General features: G+C 41.3%; 1 protein-coding gene across 15 annotated transcripts in view; it reads left to right on the forward strand.

Annotated features, from left to right (window-relative positions):
- The window catches only part of N4bp2 (NEDD4 binding protein 2), a 69,598-nt gene that overhangs the window by 28,103 nt on the left and 20,296 nt on the right, over nucleotides 1–21,199 (forward strand). For 14 of the 15 annotated variants that reach the window (XM_030254611.1, XM_030254610.1, XM_006504004.4 and 11 more), the window contains 8 exons: nucleotides 1,406–2,558; nucleotides 4,717–4,841; nucleotides 5,909–5,997; nucleotides 9,479–9,555; nucleotides 14,809–14,955; nucleotides 17,578–19,931; nucleotides 20,543–20,628; nucleotides 21,152–21,197. In XM_030254611.1, the coding sequence (XP_030110471.1) occupies nucleotides 1,406–2,558; nucleotides 4,717–4,841; nucleotides 5,909–5,997; nucleotides 9,479–9,555; nucleotides 14,809–14,955; nucleotides 17,578–19,931; nucleotides 20,543–20,628; nucleotides 21,152–21,197 (4,077 nt within the window). The other variant, XM_017320937.2, reaches the window with a different exon arrangement.

A 21,199-nucleotide genomic window follows, 5' to 3' on the forward strand; every position in this document is an offset into this window, starting at 1 on the left:
ATTGTTCTCATAGTATTACTTGGGGATTCAGTGAGGTTATCTATGTAATGCTCCTAGCCCAAATGCTGTGGGTGGCAGTTCTCCTCCCGTTCCATTCCCTTAGAAAACAGTGTGGCTGACTGTCAGTCCCTCTCAGTTACACATAGCCTCCTCCAGTTCTTTTCTTCCTTCTATTCGTCACACAGAACCCTGTGAACTAACTCTCCAACCAACTTCTCTGAATACTTAAACAGGTCTTTCCTTTCCTTTCCTTTCCTTTCCTTTCCTTTCCTTTCCTTTCCTTTCCTTTCCTTTCCTTTCCTTTCCTTTCCTTTTCTTTTCTTTTCTTGTTTCTCTTCTCTTTTCTCTTCTCTTCTTTTCTCTTCTCTTCTCTCTCTTCCTCTTCTCTTCTCTCTCTTCCCTCTTCCCTCCTCTTCCCTCCTCTTCCCTCTTCCCTCCTCTTCCCTCCTCTTCCCTCTTCCCTCTTCCCTCTTCCCTCTTCCCTCTTCCCTCTTCCCTCTTCCCTCTTCCCTCTTCCCTCTTCCCTCTTCCCTCTTCCTCTTCTCTTTCTGAGACAGGTCTCACTGTGTAGCTCTGGCTGGCCTGGATCTCACTATGTAGACCAAGCTGGCTTTGAATTGAACTTACAGAGATCCCCCTGCTTCTGCCTCCCATGTGCTGGGATTAAAGGCAGTTTTGTATTTTCAAGCTTGGCTTTAACTTTTGTCCTATTGGCAACTTGATTAGTCTTTTTAGTGCTAGATCATATATATTACATTATGTGAAATCTTGTTTTATTCTCCTTTCCATCACTGTAGCATTTGCACATTGTTAAAAAGTATACATTGTTTAATTTATATTATGATATAATTATATTTTAATATACACACCTTTATATTCGATTTATACTTTACAAAATCATATCAAAAATTCATCTTCATTTTTGTATAAAGTATCTCTGATGCATATATTTTTTATACTGTGAAATATGTGGTATAGACTGTGTAAATGAGTAAATGTTTACTAAGAGAATACCTACTTAAAATACTTAGTCCTTAAATGGACATCCAATAGATAAATAACTGTTGAATGTATCAACTGACTTTAGGATCTTTATACATGACCCTATCATATAGAGTCTATGTATATACTCATTAAACTGTTCAATTTGTACTTGACAGTAGCTTATTACAATTGAAAAGAATACCATTCCATGGCTCTATCATTAATACTTCTCTAGTGTAGATTTTGATGTATTAGAGTAGTGTCAGTTTTTAAAAGATGACTTGGCTATTGATACATTTTCAATGTGTGTGTGTGTGTGTGTGTGTGTGTGTATATATATATATATATATATATATACACACACATACATACATACATACATACATTTGTTGTTGTTGTTGCTGTTCTTGTTCTCATGCAGTTGAAAATGCCATGGATTGTCTGTTAGAATTGTCTGCCACTGATGCCAAGGGGGCAGAGTCGTCTGCACAGACTTCTGGTGATCGTGACAGCAAGCCTGGTGCAGCAGGAAACTCAGTAATGGAGACGTGCCATCCCGAAGGCGAGGGTGAAGATTCCAAGCTGGATTCATTTTTGGATATGCAGCTAACTGAGGACTTGGATTCCTTAATACAGAACGCTTTTGAGAAATTAAACTCTCCTCCTGATGACCAAGTATACCCATTCTCACCTCTGCAAGATGCTAATAGTTTTAACGACCCTTCCACCTTTATGAACTCAGATTCAAGTGGCATGACTTCTCTTCTTTCTGTACAGAGCACGAGCTCAAACAGCGAAACTCTCAAGAGTTCTGCTTCTTTACCAGGTTCAAACCCACCAACTTCACATTCAGTTTTGAATGCGCCTGAGAGTTGTGCAAAATTGGCATTGGAAGGGGGCTACTCAGAAGGCTCTCCTCTCAGTAGCTCTGGAAATCCAACAAATGGCTCTGTTAGAGGTTGTGGCAATTTTAGCCAAAGACAGAAAGATCTTTCAGAATCTGAGTGTCCTAGTGCGCAGCATTCTCAAGCCCTTGCAGATTTGGGCAACAGTGACCCTCAGGCTCCTTCAACTCACCCTCTGCACAATTCAGGGTCTGACCTACCAGGTACAGATGGGGATCAGAAGTCGGCTTCTGCGCCTGATGTTTTTGTGCCCTCTGAAGGGTTCAATTTCAAGCCGCACAAACATCCTGAACTGCCACCAAAGGGGAAGGATATGAATTACTGCCCGGTGCTCACCCCTCTTCCCTTACTCCTTCCGCCCCCGCCCCCACCACCGATCTGGAACCCGATGATCCCTGCTTTTGATCTCTTTCAAGGAAACCATGGCTTTGTAGCCCCTGTGGTGACCACAGCTGCTCACTGGAGACCTGTCAACTACACGTTCCCACCCCCCATCATCTCCCACAACTCTCCAACCAAAGTGTGGAGAGGCGGTGAGGGAGCCAGTGCTTACCAGGTGCAGGAGGCCCCAGCGTCACAGCCTGTGAGGAAGAAGGCTACCTCCTTCGTTGGCTTAGTTCTCGTGCTTCTCAGAGGGCTGCCGGGCTCAGGGAAATCCTTTCTGGCAAGGTAGGAAGTTTTATTGACATTTGTTAGAAGGTATAGTGCACGGATTGGTACAGCTAATGTGAATTTCCAGAACACATCGTTAATAACTGCTCAACATCGTTAATAACTCAAATTTTTTTTTGTGATCTTTTAAAAGATAATAATCTTCAACCAAAAGTTTTTATTGTATTCTTTTTTCTCATACAGTTTTGACAGAAGTAAAACTAAAAAAAAAAAAAAGTTTCAAGTTAAAGATAGTTTCAAGATACTAAGACTATGAAATACTTTCTGTGGATGAAAGCTAATTTGACTAGGAGAAAGATGAGGTTAACTTTGTTTATGGAGTATAAAAACCAGACTTGAAAATAAGAACAGAAGATCCACAGTTGATTTTGAATTTAGGAACAAAAAAAGGTGAATAAATGAATTCTACTGATGACTAGAAGTTGAAAATTATAGTGTGTTAAATAATGTTTTAGAAACTTGATTTTGAACTGGGCATGGTGGTGCATGCCTTTAATACCAGTCCTGGGAGGACAGAGACAGGCTGATCCTTGGGTTCTAGAACAGCCAGGACTACACAGGGAAACCTTGTCTCAAGCCACAGAAAACAAGTGAACAAAAGAAACATAATTAGAAGGAAGAGAAGTGAATAGTAGTAATTATAGAACTAACGATTTCAAACTATTTATTTATTTTTGATGTTTTGAGACAGGGTCTCACTGCATAGCCTGGACCTTATATAGACCAGGCTGTTGTTCTCTTTGCCTGCATAGTGCTGGGGTTAAAGGTGTTAATCATGTGTTTGTTACCACTCATGGCCCAGAACTTCATTTTGTGGAAAACACAGTTCCTTTTGTTTATGTCTTTATGCCAAGTCAGTTGTTAGTGCTTTGATGTGGGAACCAGAATCAGGGTTAGACTGCCCCGCAGAGATGGCTTCAAGGGTGTCCTTCAAGGGCGTTTGCTTCCTTAGTTTCTCTCTTGAGCCCTTGGCCATTACATTTTAAGATGTATTTGCTTTTTTTCCTCCTGAATTTGAATTTTTTTTGGTAGCCATAGACTGTGTGTGTTTTGAGATGGGAGATCTTGTATCCCAGTCTGTTCTTGTTCTTACATTCACCGTGTAGCCGGATTCATGCATTTTCTGTACCTCCTGCCTCTAAACCCCCACGTGCTGGGATTACAAGTGTGTGCCATCATAGCTGATATTTGTGGTAATAGTGATCAAGCCCTGGTCCCTGTGCATGGTAGAAACATATTCTACCAATTGAACGATATCCCTAGCCCCAGTAATAGCAATATAGTCATTTAAGTTTTGTAGTTGTGTTTGTAAAATTAGTGGGAATGCCAGGAGTACTTCCAAGGTAGTAGATGTGTTGGACTTGATTTCGGGGCCTCGGAGTCAAAGGCAAATGCAGTTTTGCCACAAAATAAGAACTATGTTTTTGATAGAATATGAGATGAGATAGACATGAGATGAGTATGGTCCATAACATTAAATTAGCATGTGACATGAGGAAAATCTGATGTGAAAGCAAGGCTTTTGGATTTACTGGAAAGGTCATTTTTAAAAAAAATGTACGTTTGTAATCTCCTGCTCCATCTTCCACTGGGATCTCTGGTGGGCTGCTGTACCCACACAGCGTCTTTCCATGAGTCCTGGAGATCTGAGACTCTTCATGCTTATGTGACAAGTGATTTAGCTATACTCGTGCATTAACCATGCCCCTGGCCTGTGATCATAGTCTTATTTAAAGATAGCTCAGATATATGCATGTTTAAAAGGAAACGAGCATCAGGTATGGCAGTCAGGCCTTAGTCTCAGCCCTTGAGATGTAAAGGCTGAAAGATGAAGAGTTCAAGGCCATCCTGGGCTAGGTAGTAAGTTTAAAGCCAGCTCGGGCTCTATGAGACTGTTTCATAAAACAAAGCAAAACTATTTCTGAATAATTTGTATAAAGCAAAATAAGCCTATCTTGGATTAGTTCTTTTGAAGAGTTGAACTGTTTTGCTTAGAGAATTTCCAGTGTGATTTATTTGAATTTTATTGCTCTTTTAAATACTATCCTTGAATTTTTATTTGAATTTGTGACTATAAAAGGAAAGAATTTGTGACTATAAAAGAAAGAATTTTGGAAAGAAAATGAATGAAAATAGTTCCGTTTGTTGTTGACAGGACTTTGCAAGAGGATAACCCAGGTGGCGTCATTCTCAGCACTGATGACTACTTCTATATAAACGGACAGTACCAGTTTGATGTGAAGTACTTAGGGGAAGCCCATGAGTGGAACCAGAACCGAGGTGAGAGCGGCTGCGCAGGTCTGTGTGTTGCTGTCAGTGCTCAGAAGGGAGAAGTTTTCTTCAGTATTCATGGCTTTTGGGAGACAGAGAACTTTGTTTACTTATGTTTTGTGGTACTTAAACATGCCACACAGATGTGCTGCCGCTGAGCTCTGACTGGCCCCCGCCCAATAATCCCAGCAAACCAGGAGGCAGAGGCAGGTGGATTGAACCTGGCCAACCTGATCTACATAGTGAGTTCCAGGACAGCCAGGGCTACACAGAGAAGCTGCAATCCTTACGTTACTCAATAAGCAGTGAGAATTAAGTTAAGTTTGAGGAGCAAGGACATGTGTTCAATTCCCAGCATCCACATAAAAATCAGACATGGCAACAGCGTGTGTTTGTAATCTTACTGCTGGGAAGGCAGAGACAAGTGGATCTCTGTGAGTCTCAGGCCATCTCGATCTACATAGAGCTCCAGGATGGATGGCTCTATATAGTGAGATCCTAACTCAAAAAAAAGATAAAACCCTGATTTTGACCTCATACTCCCTGGTAGTACACACACACATGCAGAGAGAGACAGAGAAAAAGACAGAGAGAAAGAGACAGAGAGAGAGAGAGAGCTAGAGAGAGACAGAGACAGACACAGACACAGACACAGAGTCAGAGAAACAGACACACTTCCATAAAGTAATAAAACATTTTTTCAAGTTAATTTTTATAAGAGGATTAGAACATATGACAGTGTTTAGGTTTTATTTAATCAGCAGGGATCCTGTAAGAATTAAGTCTTTTCTACTAGTGTCTCAATAGCTAAAGAAAGTTATAGTTGTCTGGTGAGCTCTAGTTTTTCCTCCCCTCCCCTCCCCTCCCCTCCCCTCCCCTCCTACAAAGCCTTTGTTTTAAGCTGCCAGGCTTTTGTCTTAAGGCTGGAGGGTAAAGAAGAAGCTGGCCATCTTGGAAATTTGCCACCTCTCTGTCTTATCAGCCTTCCAGGAAGTCTGACTCCTAATGTTTCACCATCATGCCTAGCCGATAGTTAATGTTATTAAAATTATGTCCTTTCGTATTGTGTCTTTCAGCAAAAGAAGCATTTGAGAAGAAGGTTTCTCCAGTAATCATAGATAATACAAACCTCCAAGCGTGGGAAATGAAGCCATATGTTGCTTTGGTTTGTACCATAAGTTTATAATAACTGAGTTTGGAGTCATTGAGAGGACGTCTATTTCACAAGTGAATCTCAAGCACTTGAGAATATCTTGGTTTGCCTTGAGCTGTATTTCTCTGTCTTCAGAGAAATGAGAGGAGTAAGACCACAGCAGGGCTGAGCTCTCAGTAAAGCTGAGTCTACTCGGCTATAAAAGGAGGATGCTCAACTGTCACCTTCCTTTCCCCTCCCCTCCAGTACTCTTCTGTCCCCTCCTCTTTTTTTTTCCTATTTATATAAAAACAAGTTTTAGTTCCCCGGTTGTATCAGTAATGGCTGTTGGACTGTATTTGGCCTTAAGCCAAATATCTACTCTTGAGTGCAGGACTCTCACTGTATCTACCATTGAATCTGGGTGTATCCCTGTGCTTGGTATATAATAACTTTGTGTGTGTGTGTGTGTGTGTGTGTGTGTGTGTGTGTGTGTGTGTGTGTTTCCGTCTTCCATTACTAGTACTTGCTGTGGTCACCATTTATGCTTCCTTAGTTAAATACATACTGGATTCTTTATGTCTTCAGCACGTCCAGGCTGTTGCTTGTCTCATTTGTGTTACTAATGTTATGGGTCTGGGGTCGTCACTCCGATTGACCAGCCTCACAATAAGTTTTACAAATAGAGGGTTTATTAAATATTGTCCAGGACCATAGACACTGGCCAGATCCATACCTGAGACTCATGCTCAGAGCATGGCTCCAAATTACATTAGATGGCTTATAAAGGCAAAACTCAAAAGGCTGTGTACTTCTTGCCTTCATGCGGTCAGAGGTAAGTACACATCCTGGCACATAGCCTGCCTCCATGTGACCAAGCACACATCCTGTGCAGTGGGGAAACCAAGCTTGTTTAGAGGAGCAAACACAGGTGGTTTGTTATCTTACACGAACAGCAGCCCCCAGCATCCCATGAAGTGATCCGTCCTTAGCAAGTAGGGCGGACAGCTTAGAGGCGTTTTGTTTTCTAGATCTCTCAAGCACAGTAAACTTAAAGCATAACATTAGCCATCGCATTTACTGCACTTGAACTATTTTTTAAGTATAATTCTTTACCTTTCTGGGAAAAAAAATCCCCTTTGAAAGCTGTGCATGGGCTGCCCACTGTTAACTCCAGAGCTAGCGAGGCAGAAGAGGCAGGTTGGTCTCTCTGAGTTCAGGGCCATAAGTTGTTCCAGGAGAGCCAGGGCTACACAGAGAGATCCATCTCACCATCTCACCCCTCCCCCCGAAATGTATCTTCCTACAGAAGCGATAGATTTTATCTTATCACTGGAACCTGGAGTAAAATCCTCAGCATTGGGGAAGGCTATCTGGGTCCTGCAAGACTGCTCTGTATGACTTCACATACTTTTCTTGTTCTCTTAGAGAGTTTTGTGTTTTCACAAAAGAGTTGTCTTTTCTTATGTTCATGTGCGCTTGGGTGTGTGCTTGCATATTATGTTCATGTGCATTATCTGAATGCAGCAGTCCACAGAGGCCAGATGTAGGCATTGAATCATGGCACTGGAGTTGGAAGTGGTTGTGAGCTGCCTGTAGGTATTGAACTGAACCAGCTGTCCTCTGTGAGACAGCCAGTCTCTTACCTGCTGAGCCATCTCCCCAGCCCCAACACTTTCCTAAGTAGAAAATAAAGAGTTCTAATTGTTCTGTTTCTGATGATCAGCACTTTCTTTTGTAGTCTGTAATTTTTCTTTTCTTCTTCCCCCCTCTCCCTACACCCTCCCCTCCCCTCCCCTCCCCTCCCTTCCCTTCCCTTCCCTTCCCTTCCCTTCCCTTCCCTTCCCTTCCCTTCCCTTCCCTTCCCTTCCCTCTTCCCTTCCCTCTTCCCCTCCCTCTTCCCTTCCCTCTTCCCTTCCCTCCCCTCTTCCCTCTTCCCTTCCCTCCCCTCTTCCCTTCCCTTCCCTCTTCCCTTCCCTCTTCCCTTCCCTTCCCTCTTCCCTTCCCTCTTCCCTTCCCTTCCCTTCCCTTCCCCCTTCCCCCTTCCCCCTTCCCCCTTCCCCCTTCCCTACCCCCTCCCCTTCCCCCTTCCCTTCCCCCTTCCACCTTTCCCCTCCGCTCCCTTTTTCTTTTCTTTTCTTTTCTTTTCTTTTCTTTTCTTTTCTTTTCTTTTCTTTTCTTTTCTTTCCTCTCTCTCTTTTTCTTTCCCCCCCTCTCTCTTTCTCTCTTTCTTTCCTTTCCCCAAAGCTAGGATATCACTTCATAACCCAGGCTGGTCTTGAACTCACGATCTGATTTGTCTGTTTTAGCCTCTTGAGTGCTGGAAGAATGCTCAGCTATATCCAATTTTAGTTTTTTTTTTTAATGTGATTGAAAATATAAAACTATTTCCACAGTATTGATTCTTGCCTCTTCCTAACTTTACTCAGAAATGTATAGGTGACTCCTGCTTCTCACAGTGTAACAGACTCACTATTTCTTCATACAGACTTGGATAAAGAGAGAGGAAGCTAGGTCAAAAGTGTTAAATTAGAACAAAGTCCAGGTCTCAGGCACTGTGTTTTGTACAGAGGTGTGGATGGAAAGGAAGGTCTAGCTAGCCTTGGAAAACAACCTGGAGACTGCCTGCCTGCTTGATGGGACAAAGGCAAGCAAGCAGAGTTGGAGAAAGCAGGGGAAAGGGGGTCAGGGCTGTGTCGGGTGCTCTGAGGAGCCAGGAGAGACGGTGCCTCTGCCTCCTGAGGGCTGGTGCCCCACCACCTCCTCGGAGAGCTGGTAAATAGCTGGTGTGTGGGAAGTAGAATACAGTGGGACAAGTGAGTATACAGTACTTATATATTATGGAGTTAATGGAAGAGAAAGATCATGATGCCCGAGACGGGATTCCTGAGGAAAGACGAGTGTAAAAGATGGCTGGAGTAGTCACACTAGGGCTCAACCTGGAATAAACTGTTGTTGGCAACAGGTTTTAAATTGTAACTATTGAATGAAAAGGAGGACTTGACTGCTCCTAGGTGTGGCTGAGGAGATGGTTTTGTTACAGATATGAGGGAGAGAGCAGCCAGAGGCATGGAAGTTTAACTGTGACCCGCTCTAGGTTGAGTTTTCTGGGTTTGTTCCTTGTTTTTGTTTTTGTGTTTGTGTTGTCCATGCTCAGACCCCAGTGTGCCCAGCCTCCTGCTCTTTCTTTGACTAGAACCTCCTACCTTACGAAATGAATGTGTCCCCTTCCTCAGCTTGGGTATTTCTCACAGGAGACAGCTTCTCACTAAGACCCAGGTGTGGTGGTTGGTGCGTGCTTGTAATTCCAGCTTTTCTACAAAGCAACTTCAAGGCCAGTCCCTCTTGGTAACCCTTGCTGTTTCTTTAAAAGAGAGCTGAGAGCTGAAGCTTGCTCAGTTCAGCCTGCTGACCAGATCACCAGGGGGGCTGTTTCATTTTTAAAGTGATAGTCTATAAAATTGCATTTAATTTCATGAAAGATCATTTACATTCTTTTTTGTCTTTTCCACAGTCTCAAAAGCATAAATATAAGGTCCTTTTCCGGGAGCCAGACACGTGGTGGAAGTTCAAGCCGAAGGAGCTTGCGAGGTAAAGTCTGGGAGTTTCTGAGCTGGCTTCTTCTCTACAGCAGCCAGCCAACATTGCCAGACCTTTTTTTATACATGATGAGTGAAACAAAACTGATTAGATTTTGGCTTGTCCACTTAAATATTGATAACATTCTGTACTGTGAATGTTTTCAGCAGTTTTAAATAATTATTTTTAAGATGCTTACTTTAAGATCATGTGTGTGCTTATGTGCATGTGAGTGTGTGCACCCACCCCTATGTCATGGCACTGTGTGAATGAAGGTCCGAGATGATCCGTCTGGGATAAGTTCTCTCCTGCTCCAGGGATTAAACTCGTATCATCAGGTCTTCCAGCAAGCACCTGCACCCAGTCAACCACCTTGATGGCCCTTATCCTTAGTTTTATGAAGAGTTGGCAGATTTATTATATTTTATAATAAATAGCCATGGAGTTTCCGGTTGTCTTATATTGTCAGTTGCATACTTCCTTGTAATATGTGCTAATATTTAAAACTAGGAAAGACCCTGGGAGTTGGTACTCTTGAGCCATGTGTCTACTGAAGGCAGGACTTGTACCTTCTAGAGTACTAGAGAGTGTTGGTTGCTTTTAAAAATGTATTTATTTATTTATTCATTTAATGTATATGAGTACACTGTAGCTGTACAGATGGTTGTGAGCCTTCATGTCGTTGTTGGGAATTGAATTTTTAGGACCTCTGCTCGCTCCCTGTCAACCCCGCTTGCTCCGGTTGGCCCTGCTTCACTCAGTCCCTGCTCGCTCTGGCCCAAAGCTTTATTTATTATTATATATAAGTACACTGTAGCTGTCTTCAGACACACTAGAAAAGGGTGTCAGATCTCATTATTGGTGGTTGTGAGCCACCATGTGGTTGCTGGGACTTGAACTCTGGAACTTCGGAAGAACAGTCAGTGCTCTTATCCACTGAGCCATCTCAGCAGCCCAAAAATGTTATTTTTAAGAGATGAACATACATTGTTTTTTCCTTAGTGCTCTGAAGATTTAATTTTAGAATAGTTGCTTTGTAGTAATTTGAACTAATTCAATACAAACTAAAGGGCAGTCTGACTTTAATATAGTCACAGTGTTGTATGACTATCACCACTGTCTAATTCTGAAACATTTTCATCTTTTCACAAAGAAGTCATACCCCAGCAGTTCCTCCCTCTTTGGCAATCTCTGCTGTGTTTCCTCTCTAGGGTTTTTTCTATTCTGGACTGTATGTATACAGTGAATATGTGGAGTCTTTTTCTCTGGCGTCTTGCACTGAAAATGTTTTCAAGGTTTATTATCTGTGTTGCAGCATGTCATATCCAGTATCTCTTAATTGTCTTTTCATGTTACTGGGTTGGTTTCCTTCTAGATTGTGTTTGGAATTTTTGCATTTGTGTTAGATGAGTGGGGTTCCCCTCCCTGACCTACCTTGCCTGCTTTTGGTATTGTAAATTAACTGAGAAGTATTTCCTCTCAATTGGAATTTCCCCCATCACACCCAAGTTAAGACTTTAACAGTTACGTTCCTCTGGCGTCTGTGAGTCCATGGTGTAAGCAGTCAAGGTCTCTCCTCAGTGTGTTCACAGTGTGTGTTCCTCCTCATTACTCTCACTAGTGATATGGTTTGGTTTTGCTTGTATTTTTTCAACAAAGTGGCCTCATAAATAAACAGCTCTTTGCTTGATTGGTCTTCTTTTCTGTTGTATTCTATTTTGCTTAATTCATTTATGGCTTTCTTTATTCTACTTTCTTTGTTTTAAAATATATATTTTTCTTCTATTGTTTTTAAAATCTTTACTTGAAGGTGTAGATCATTTTTATAATATGAGCATTTGATGCTCAAACTCTCCTTGCTATTTTACTTTCCTTGTGGTTTAGTGTACAGTGCTTCATTTTGCATGTTTATTTGTAAAGTTGCATTATAATTGAATATTCTTTTTTAGCTTTTGATTATTGAGAATTATGTTTTACAATTTCCAAGCCAGTGAATGTTTTTCTTGTGGATTTTTAGTTCACCTGCAGTAGGCTACATTGTGTGACCCGTGTGTGGTAGTTTTCATTCTTTTCTTCTCTCGAGTGTCTCACTGTGCTGTCCTGGAGGCTCTGGAACTATAGTGATCGATCTGCCTCCCACTGCCTCCTGTGTCACTGCAACCAGCCTCAATAGTTCCTTCTTAAATGATCCATCCTTACCTACTGAGCATGTGTACAGGGGGCTGTGAGAGTCCAGGAGGCAGAGTCACCTGTTGCTTTGAGGATTTGAGTTGGATCCCTAGGGTTCCCACGGTGGGAAGAGAGAGAAGCAGCGCCTGTAAATTGTCCTCTGACCTCCAGTGCACGCTGTGGCATGGACACACTCACACAGCACAACATGCATATGAACCCCAGCCCCAAGTGCTTGCTTATGCTGTGTTCCGATGCTCTCTAGTAACGCTGAGAAGCTCTGCAGCTTTCTGTGCTTGCTTTTCTTTTGGTTGGTTTTGTGGGTTAAATTTTGGACATGGTGGTGAACTCTTCCAATGTGAGACAGTGTGTGAGTCCCTTTGCTATAATGCCCGTCAGTCTCTGTCATCCCACCCGTGTCCACTTTATATATTTGGAGGGTAGTTATTGAAATTCCTAAGGGTGTATCATTTGTTTGACGTTACCCTAATTAACTGGATTTTATCCCTCCCCAGTGATTTTTTTTTCTTTTGTTTTTAAGAATAGCTTTTGCTAGAAAGTCTGGTTTGTTTAATTAATAGAACTATACCAGCATACTTTTAGTTAGTGTTGGAGAATTTTCTTCTTTTCATATTTTTGCTGTCAATCTTTTAATATCCTTAATGTTTATGTATTTATTGTCCTTAGTATGGCTTGTTTCTCTGTTCACCTTGACTCACTCACTCTCTCTCTCTCTCTCTCTCTCTCTCTCTCTCTCTCTCTCTCTCTCTGTGTGTGTGTGTGTGTTAGGGGACAGAAGTTTGGAGGGGGTCTCCTGTAGTGCAGGCTAGCCTTGAACTCCCGATTCTCCTGCCTCCGCTCTGAGGGTTAGGCTATCAGGCAGATACCATAGTTCTCAGGCCTGTCTTGGCTTCAGATGCTGAGGCAGCCCCTCCTGGGTGTTGTGCTGGCCACCTTCTCCGTGCTCCCTGTGCTTGGTGCTTATTTTCCTCTTTAGGATTAGAGCTTTGTTTGTTTCTGTTTTTTTTGAGACGAGGTCTCACTGTGTAGCCTTGGCTGACCTGGAACTCAACTATGTAGACCAGGCTGTCCTCAAACTCACAGAGATCCACCTGCCTCTGCCTACCAAGTGATGGGATTAAAGTCATGTGCCACCAGGCCTGACTTCTATGATTGCTATGAGAAAAAAAAAATCTATGTGAAGTTTTTCTCTCATCATATTTTAGAAAATTTAGGTAAAATTTAAGTCTGTTTTCTTCTATAATAATTTCTAAATTATATATGTTTTGTTTATATTTTTTAGTGCCCACTTCCCATGTTTCACTATGCAAAGCTTAATTCTAAAGTAAAACCATTTTCTTTGCCTTCCTACTCACAAACACAGGACTTTATAACACCCACTTGTGATTGTTCCTCATGAGTGTACATGATATCATTATGTGATTTATATACACTTGTTTTGCTCAACTATTTTCTTTGTGCTTCATTTTCCCATTGCAGCAGAAACCTTTCTTTAATCTGAGAGTTTGTCTGCCTGGTATTTACCTTTAAACTTTTCTTTACAGTAAGAGTCTGCTTTTAAGTTTTCCTTTGCAAATATTTTTAACATCTTCATTCTTATAAGGCACTTACTTTATATATTCTGGACTGCCAGCTAGTTTCTGTTGCTTAAAGTAACATTTATGTTTTATTTCTATTACTGTTGCTAAGTCTCCTCATTCTAATCATTGGTTCTATCTATATGGCTAGCCATATTTTTTAATTTCTAGCTTAATGTCATCTCCTTTTTCTTTGAGTGACAGTTTTAGCATATGTTTCTAGTTATGGATTTCTTATTCTGTTATCTTGTTTGACTCCTGAAATGAGGACATGGGTGTCATTCTTCTAGAAAATTCTCAGCATTAATCTTTAAACTGCTTTTGTCCCATCTCTCTCTTCTCCTCTTCAGAGTGGAGTCAGTGGTATACTAGACCTTCTTTGCTTTGGCCTCTATGTCTATGTTTCTTAACCTCTCTCATATTTTCTATCTCTTTGCTTCTCTGTGATATGAAACCAGACAAGATCGAGGTAGGTAAATATGAAAGCCATATTTACCCAAGAGGCAAACACTAATATTAGCCCTGGAGTTCAGATATAAGCATTGGATCCAGACTAAGTTAAGAGAGGCACAACTGAGATGCTTTCGTTAAGGAACAAACCCAAGGGGGATTAAAGCATATTATCCTACTTCCTGTCAGTGCAAATCCAGAAAACACTCTCAGCCTGAGACCTAAAGATGTCCATGTTTGGGTTAACTAACTGTAAATTCATTAGCAAAAACACTGATGAACGAGCAAGACTGGAAATACAAATAATAAACTTCATATTTGGACATCCAGAGACTTAATATGCTAGGAATTCAAAAATATTGTTTGAACCTAAAATGTAATAAAATGTGTTTGTTTTAATTTAGTTGGGATCTGGTTTTATTATAGCAGGAAGGCACTTGGGGGCATTACTCAGAGTCTCTGTAGTGGAATACTTACTGCTTAGAGGTAATCCTTAATCAAAACCTTTAAATGACAGTCATTGTTTTATGAATTTTTTCCAGAGTTTTAGAACAACTTCTTCTAAGGTCATTGAATCCTTTCTCCTGAATTAGTAAAGGATATCTGGAAAAAATATATAGTATAATTAATAGAATGCAATTTAAAAGAGCCCGACTAGGTTGGGTGTGATGGTGTAATCCCAGCACTCAGAAATCTGAGGCAGGAGGATCACAGGTTTCAGGTCATCACAGCCTAGGCTTCATAGCAAGACCACATCTTCAAACAAATGAAAACAAACCTTCCATACCAAAAGAGATGGGAATGAGCTTAGGACTAGACAGCCCACGGTATGTAAAGGCGAGGTCTTGTCCTCTCCTGTCTCATGAGAAGTGCCAGTGATGTGTTAGGGATGAGCTCAGTGGGACTGTGTTTACCTTCCACGCACGTGGCTCTGAGTTCAGTCCCAAGCACAGCAGAAAAGGACTTCTGGACTTTGTGTGTTCTTTTGTTTTCTTTTCTTTTTTGTTGTCAACCTTCTTCCCACCTGTCTCTCCCCTGGACTTTTCAGACGTAATATTCATGGAGTAAGCAAAGAGAAAATATCAAGAATGCTGGAGCACTATCAGCGCTTTGTCTCCGTGCCGATAATCATGAGCTCTTCCGATCCAGAGAAAACCGAGCGCATTGAGTTGTGTGCATACGCTTCTGACGACAGGTGGGTTAAAGTCTATTACATGCAAAAAAAAAAATAAAAAACAGTGTGAAGCTATGTTTTCTTTTTTTTTTTCCGAGACAGGGTTTCTCTGTATAGCCCTGGCTGTCCTGGAACTCACTTTGTAGACCAGGCTGGCCTTGAACTCAGAAATCCGTCTGCCTCTGCCTCCCGAGTGCTGGGATTAAAGATGTATGCCACCACGCCTAGCTCCTATGGTTTCTTTTTTAATGATAGCTTTGAAGACTTAAAATCACCACAGATAAACTAAAAATAAAGAGGTTTTATTTTCTATTTGATCAGTTTCACCTGAAGTCAGCTGAGGATGCTAGTAAGAGAAGTAAGAATTCATGTGAAATATGATTTTTTTCCCCCTTTGAGCTGAGGGTTTGTGATCTGCTGTTATACAGTGAATACACGCCTTTTTTGAGGATTTTCCTTTTTTCCTTTTTTCTTCATTGTTTTTGTTGCGTACATCTTTGTTACTTTTATTTCTTATTTTTAGTTTTTGTTTTTGTTTGTTTTGTAATGAGGTTGATTGACCACTTTTCCCTTTTTTAGCTTTGTTTTTTGTTTTTTTGTTTTTTCCATGTGGTTGCTGGGATTTGAACTCAGGACCTTTGGAAGAGCAATCGGTGCTCTTAACCACTAAGCCATCTCTCCAGCCTTTTTTTTTTTTTTTGAGACAGGGTTTCTTTGTGTAGCCCTGGCTGTCCTGGAACTCACTCTGTAGACCAGGCTGGCCTTGAACTTAGAAATCTACCTGCCTCTGCCTCCCAAGTGCTAGGATTAAAGGCATGCACCACCATGCCTGGCAGTTTTTTTGTTTTTTTGTTTTTTAAATGTTTTAGTGAATGTACTCTTTAATTTTCACATAGAGAATTCAGTTAGTGTTAGATATGATTTTACTTAGGAAAACTTAATGGAAGAGTTGGGTCTTTGAGAATTCCTAAGATAAAGGAAGGTGACTTGACAAACTGAATAAGGCAAAATTGTTGAAGTTGAAAGGATAATACTACGAGTTGGAAACTAGCATTCAGGATGATTTTAAAACATTTTTAATAAATGACATCTTAAATGAGAGCTCCCTACCCTCAAAGAAAAAATTTCTTTCCCTCCCTCCCTCCCTCCCTCCCTCCCTTCCTTCCTTCCTTTTTTTCCTCCAAGACAAGGTTTCACTGTGTCTCTCTTGCTGTTCTAGAACTTTTTGTAGACCAGGTGGCCTTGAACTCACAGAGACCTGCTTGCCTCTGCCTCCAAGTTTTGAGATTAAAGGCCTGTACCACCACTGCTTGGCTTCTTTAGTTTTTCTTTTCTTTTCTTTCTTTCTTTTTCTTTTTTAAAGATTTATTTATTATTATATCTAAGTACACTGTAACTGTCTTCAGACACTCCAGAAGAGGACGTCAGATCTTATTACGGATGGTTGTGAGCCACCATGTGGTTGCTGGGATTTGAACTCAGGACCTTTGGAAGAGCAGTCGGTGCTCTTAACCACTGAGCCATCTCTCCAGCCCTCTTTAGTTTTTCTTAATCATGAAAATTATGTTGTGTTACTTCTCTATTCAGTAACTTGATCTTGGGAGTGCAGAGCTTAAAAATAAGGCAGACTGGAGTCTCATGTAGTAGCCAGCTTATATTCAGGGTATCAGGTAATTTATATTCTGAGGGCATTCTGGGGGCAAGTTGCATAGAGTAAACCTGTTCTTGAATAATAATTATAGAAACATGATGGGTAAACCCACTCCTATTTACCACTCCCATTTTTGTGGGAGGGGCACAAAAGCACATTCCATACGTAGCCTATGTGCTGGAGGAAGAGAGGTCACAAGACTGTTTATTCTCACAAGCTCTCGAGATCTCACATAGCTTGATTCACAGACCATGTTCTGACAGTATTGGCTTTGAGATCCTGTAAATAGGTGATTCTCAACCTACCTAGTGCCTCTACCTTTTAGTACATCTCATGTGGTTACCCCAACCATAAAATTATTTTTGTTGCTACTTCATAACAGTAATTTTGCTTCTGTTATGAATTGTAATGTAAATATATGTTTCCCAATGGTCTTAGGTAACCCTATGAAAGGGTCGATAGAGGTCGAGACCTACAGGTTGAGAAATAAAACTCTCTTTGTAGGAAATGTAGACCCACAGTAACATATAAGCTATGGATGTGAAGGAAGCCAGCAAGGTATTGTCGTCCCCTGTGAGCACATTAGAACCTTCATTGAAATGGTCAACATGTCTCACTGTGACTGACAGCTGAAGGGTACTGTCCAACCTGACGAGTTTGCTTGTGTCTGCTTCACACGGTGTTTCCTGTTGGTAAAGAATTGTATTTGTGCTATTTCAGAGAAAGGTTAAGATTAGTTCTTAACATTATTTCTTCCATCAGTCTGGGGATTGAACTCAAGGTCCCACGTTTGTTGGGCTATTGTTCTGCCTCTGAGCTCTACTATTGAGTTATATATATCCCCATCACAGTTTCATAATTTTTGTGTAATCTAATTTTAAATATTTGGAATAAATGCTAAGTGCTGTCTGGCTGCATGATTCTTTAATTTAAATCATAGTGTTAATCACATTGTGAGCAAACTTTCTTACCACACTTGAAATGTCTTGTAGCCCAAGAGACAGTGAAGCTATTAGCTCTGCAAAAGAAGACAGTGTCTCATCTGCGTCTCCGAAGCACTCAGAGCTAACGGAAGAGAAGACCCTTGAGGTGGCCACACAAGCAGTGTTATCTGTGCGTGATCCCCAGCTCCCTTGTCCTGGTTTAAACAGAGGAAGAAAGGAGTTGGGTGACGTGAGTCACGGTGGTCATAACCCCTTCTTTCAGGAAGCCCCGAGCACCTATTTTCCTAACCCTGAAAGCAAAGGTCAAGCCACAGATAGAAGTGAGGAAGAACAAGAGATGGTGTCTGAAAAAGAACATTGTGAAGCAGATGCGTGGAGGCCTGCGGGGGGAGCGTCATCAGATGGGCGCTGTGCTGATGATAATCAAGAAGCCTGTGGGTCTGCAGGTGCAGCCGCGCTTCCAGGTGAGACCCCCTCGCCTCCTGAAATGCTGGAAGAAAGAACGGCAGGAAAGAAAAAGACCATTGGAAAACAAAAAGGCAAATCATCTTTGGAAAAAATCCCCAAACAAGAGCTATCAAATTTTGTTGGTGACTGGCCAGTTGATAAGACAATTAGCCAGAGAACCAAAAGGAACCGGAAAACTGAAAAAGGCTTATCTGTACAAAGTGACAAAAAAGGTAACCTCCCGCAGTCCCACAAAGTATTAGATGCTAGGGTCTCTGTGAATACAGATCCTGTCCAGCCCCAAGGATCTTCACATGGGAACGACGATCTTTCAGAAGTGCCCAGTAGCTATCACTATGATCCTTACAGAAGTACCGAGCAAAGCTCACTTAGTGCTGTGAGCGACTGGCCTTCCTCTGCTTCCTTAGCTCCGAGAGAGCACAGACCGAGAATGCCAAAAGCTGACTTAAGTGAACCCAGCGTGGAATTTGGAACTAATGACAACCTGGGTGAAATACCCTTATATCCAGCACACGAGGCCTACTGGGGGACAAGCCCTGAGGAGCTGAAGACGTTGAGTTCCAGCCTTCGAAGTTCTGAGATGCTGCCCAGTCAAACAGCTCCTGAGCATCATCCGACCTCCCTGAATCCACTGGCTCACAGCCAGCACGCGCTGCCCCTGACCTTCCCCAGTAGTGCAGCAGCTCTTCCTGGAGTAGTGGGTCCCCGGTCTCTAACAGAATTTCCAGTGGGGGTGTCTGGAATTGTCTCTGGAGTAGATACAGGCACTTGTACCCAGACTGAACCCCAAGATTTTGCTCTCTTGTGGAAAATAGAAAAGAATAAAATCAATGTTTCAGATTCTGTCAGAGTGTTGACAGGAAGATTGGATGGGTTTAAGCCCAAAGATTTCACTCTTAATAGAAAAGTAAATGTCCAAGAAACAATTCCCTACAGAGTAATGCATGATAAAAGTACATTCGTTGAAGAAAGTGAGCTTACCAGTGCTGATGAGTCTGAAAATCTTAACATCCTTTGCAAACTATTCGGATCCTTTTCCTTAGAAGCCTTGAAGGATTTATATGAGCGATGTAATAAAGACATTATTTGGGCCACAAGTCTCTTGTTGGATTCTGAGACTAAACTGTGCGAGGACACTGCGGTTGAGAGCTCCCCCAAGTCGTACAGCGAGTCACAGGTTGGGCCGTTTTCTATGGGCTTGGACCTGAAGGAAATTATTAGCCACAGAGGAACCTCAGAAGGTTCTAATTCTTCTGTATCAGAATTTAGTCCTGGAATTGGTATCCGGAACACCAGTGCACGGTCTGCTGGTAACCCAGGAAAGGGGACCTCAGAGCAGGAAGGGAGAAGAGCTATGAATCCTGAAAACCCTGAATTAATAACTAGAGTATTCCCCAATGCTGCTGTAAAGGTCAAGAGTAATAATGAGACACTGCCTGACCGTCAGGCTGAACTGCCAGGCGCGTACACCTTTAAGCAGCCTCTTTCACTTACTCCACGATCTTATATCCCTAAAGATGTTAGTGAGATAGAAAAAAATCTAGTAATGACAGAGACTAGAGACAATATGCATTCATTTCTAAATTTATCTGATATTATAAACTCTGCAACAAGCACTTCAAATCCTGAATTAAATGAAGATGTTTATCTTACTGGCTCTTTGGAAGTAAAGAAAAATGAAAATCTTCCTAAGGATTATGTGAAATTTGCAAACATGGAAGAATTTATCAATGAAGATAAACAGGAAATGGAGAAAAATCTAATGCCAGGAAGTGGTTGGTCAGCAGGAGTTAGTGAAGAGGGTAAAGCTGAGGTATTGACTCCCACGCCAGTGACAGCCACATCTCTGACCATAGACTGTCTGGAGCTGGCGTTACCCCCTGAGCTGGCTTTCCAACTTAATGAGCTGTTTGGCCCAGTTGGTATTGATTCAGGTAAGGAAAAAGTAAATTCTCTCTGTCTGTCTCTCCCTGTGTGTGTTTGTGTGTGTGTGTAAATAGCATATAGTTTCTATTTTAGTTGCAGTTTTTGTTGGCTGAATGTATCTGTTTATGTCACACAATTTTAAATAGTACCTTATTTTTTGATATAACATGTTTTTAAAGGATTTAAAACAATTAATTTGAAGTAGAGGATATTTACATAGAATTTTAAATTTCAATATATCCATGAACATGTTGCAAGTTTTCCTGGAACTTATCTTACATGTATTTGCAAAAGTGAACTTTTGGGAAAAAGAGTCCCTGAGTGCTGTTTGTGATAGATTGAGTCAGGAATTAATTTCCTAGCATACTGTGACGGGAAGTCTCAGCTAGAGGAATGTATTAAGTTATCGGGGCATGTGATAACTTAAATAGATTATGAAGTTTTGCATCTTCTATCAATTAAGTATGAAAACAATGGCATAGGACATAAAAATTTCCCAAGTAAATAGAAATGTGTTAGTGATTAGTGACAAACTTACTCTGCATGTGGTAGTGAGTGTGCTCTCTGCAAGTGTGCAATGAGTAATGGTTATACTTTCTCTTTTTGCTCCCTTCACAAGGGTCTCTAACAGTCGAGGACTGTGTGGTTCATATAGATCTGAATCTGGCTAAAGTGATTCATGAGAAATGGAGAGAATCTGTAATGGTTGGTACCTTCCTCATATGAAGACCCCATCCCCCATGACATTCTACTCATACATGCAGACAGATTTATACACATGCACAGAATTTTTAAAAATAACGAAAATCTTAAAAAACAAAGCTCTAAGTAGGGTATATTTATACACACACATATACACATACATATACACATATATGTGTGTGTATAGATATCCTTTATTTTTTACTCTTTATTTTTATGTATAATAATGTTTTGCCTATATATATATCTGTATGAGAGTGTCAGATCCCCTGGAATTACAGACAGTTTGCCGTTTGGGTGCTGGGAGTTGAACCAGGGTCCTCTGGAAGAGCCGCTCATGCTTTTAACCACTGAGCCATCTCTCTAGGCAACATAGCTGTTCTTAGTAATTGTATTTATATAGTGTGACTATTTTACTTAATTTTAGTAGTGGTTCAGAGTTGACAAGAAGAGCTGATACAGCCTGTAGCCTTGTTTGCCACTGCATCCTCCCCGGCTAATCCTTGCTCCCTGCCTTTGTGTTCAGGAGCGACAGAGACAGGAGGAGGTTTCTCGAGGCAAGCGCACACAAGGT

This window comes from Mus musculus, chromosome 5 (assembly GCF_000001635.26).
Source record: "Mus musculus strain C57BL/6J chromosome 5, GRCm38.p6 C57BL/6J".
NCBI lineage: Eukaryota > Metazoa > Chordata > Mammalia > Rodentia > Muridae > Mus > Mus musculus.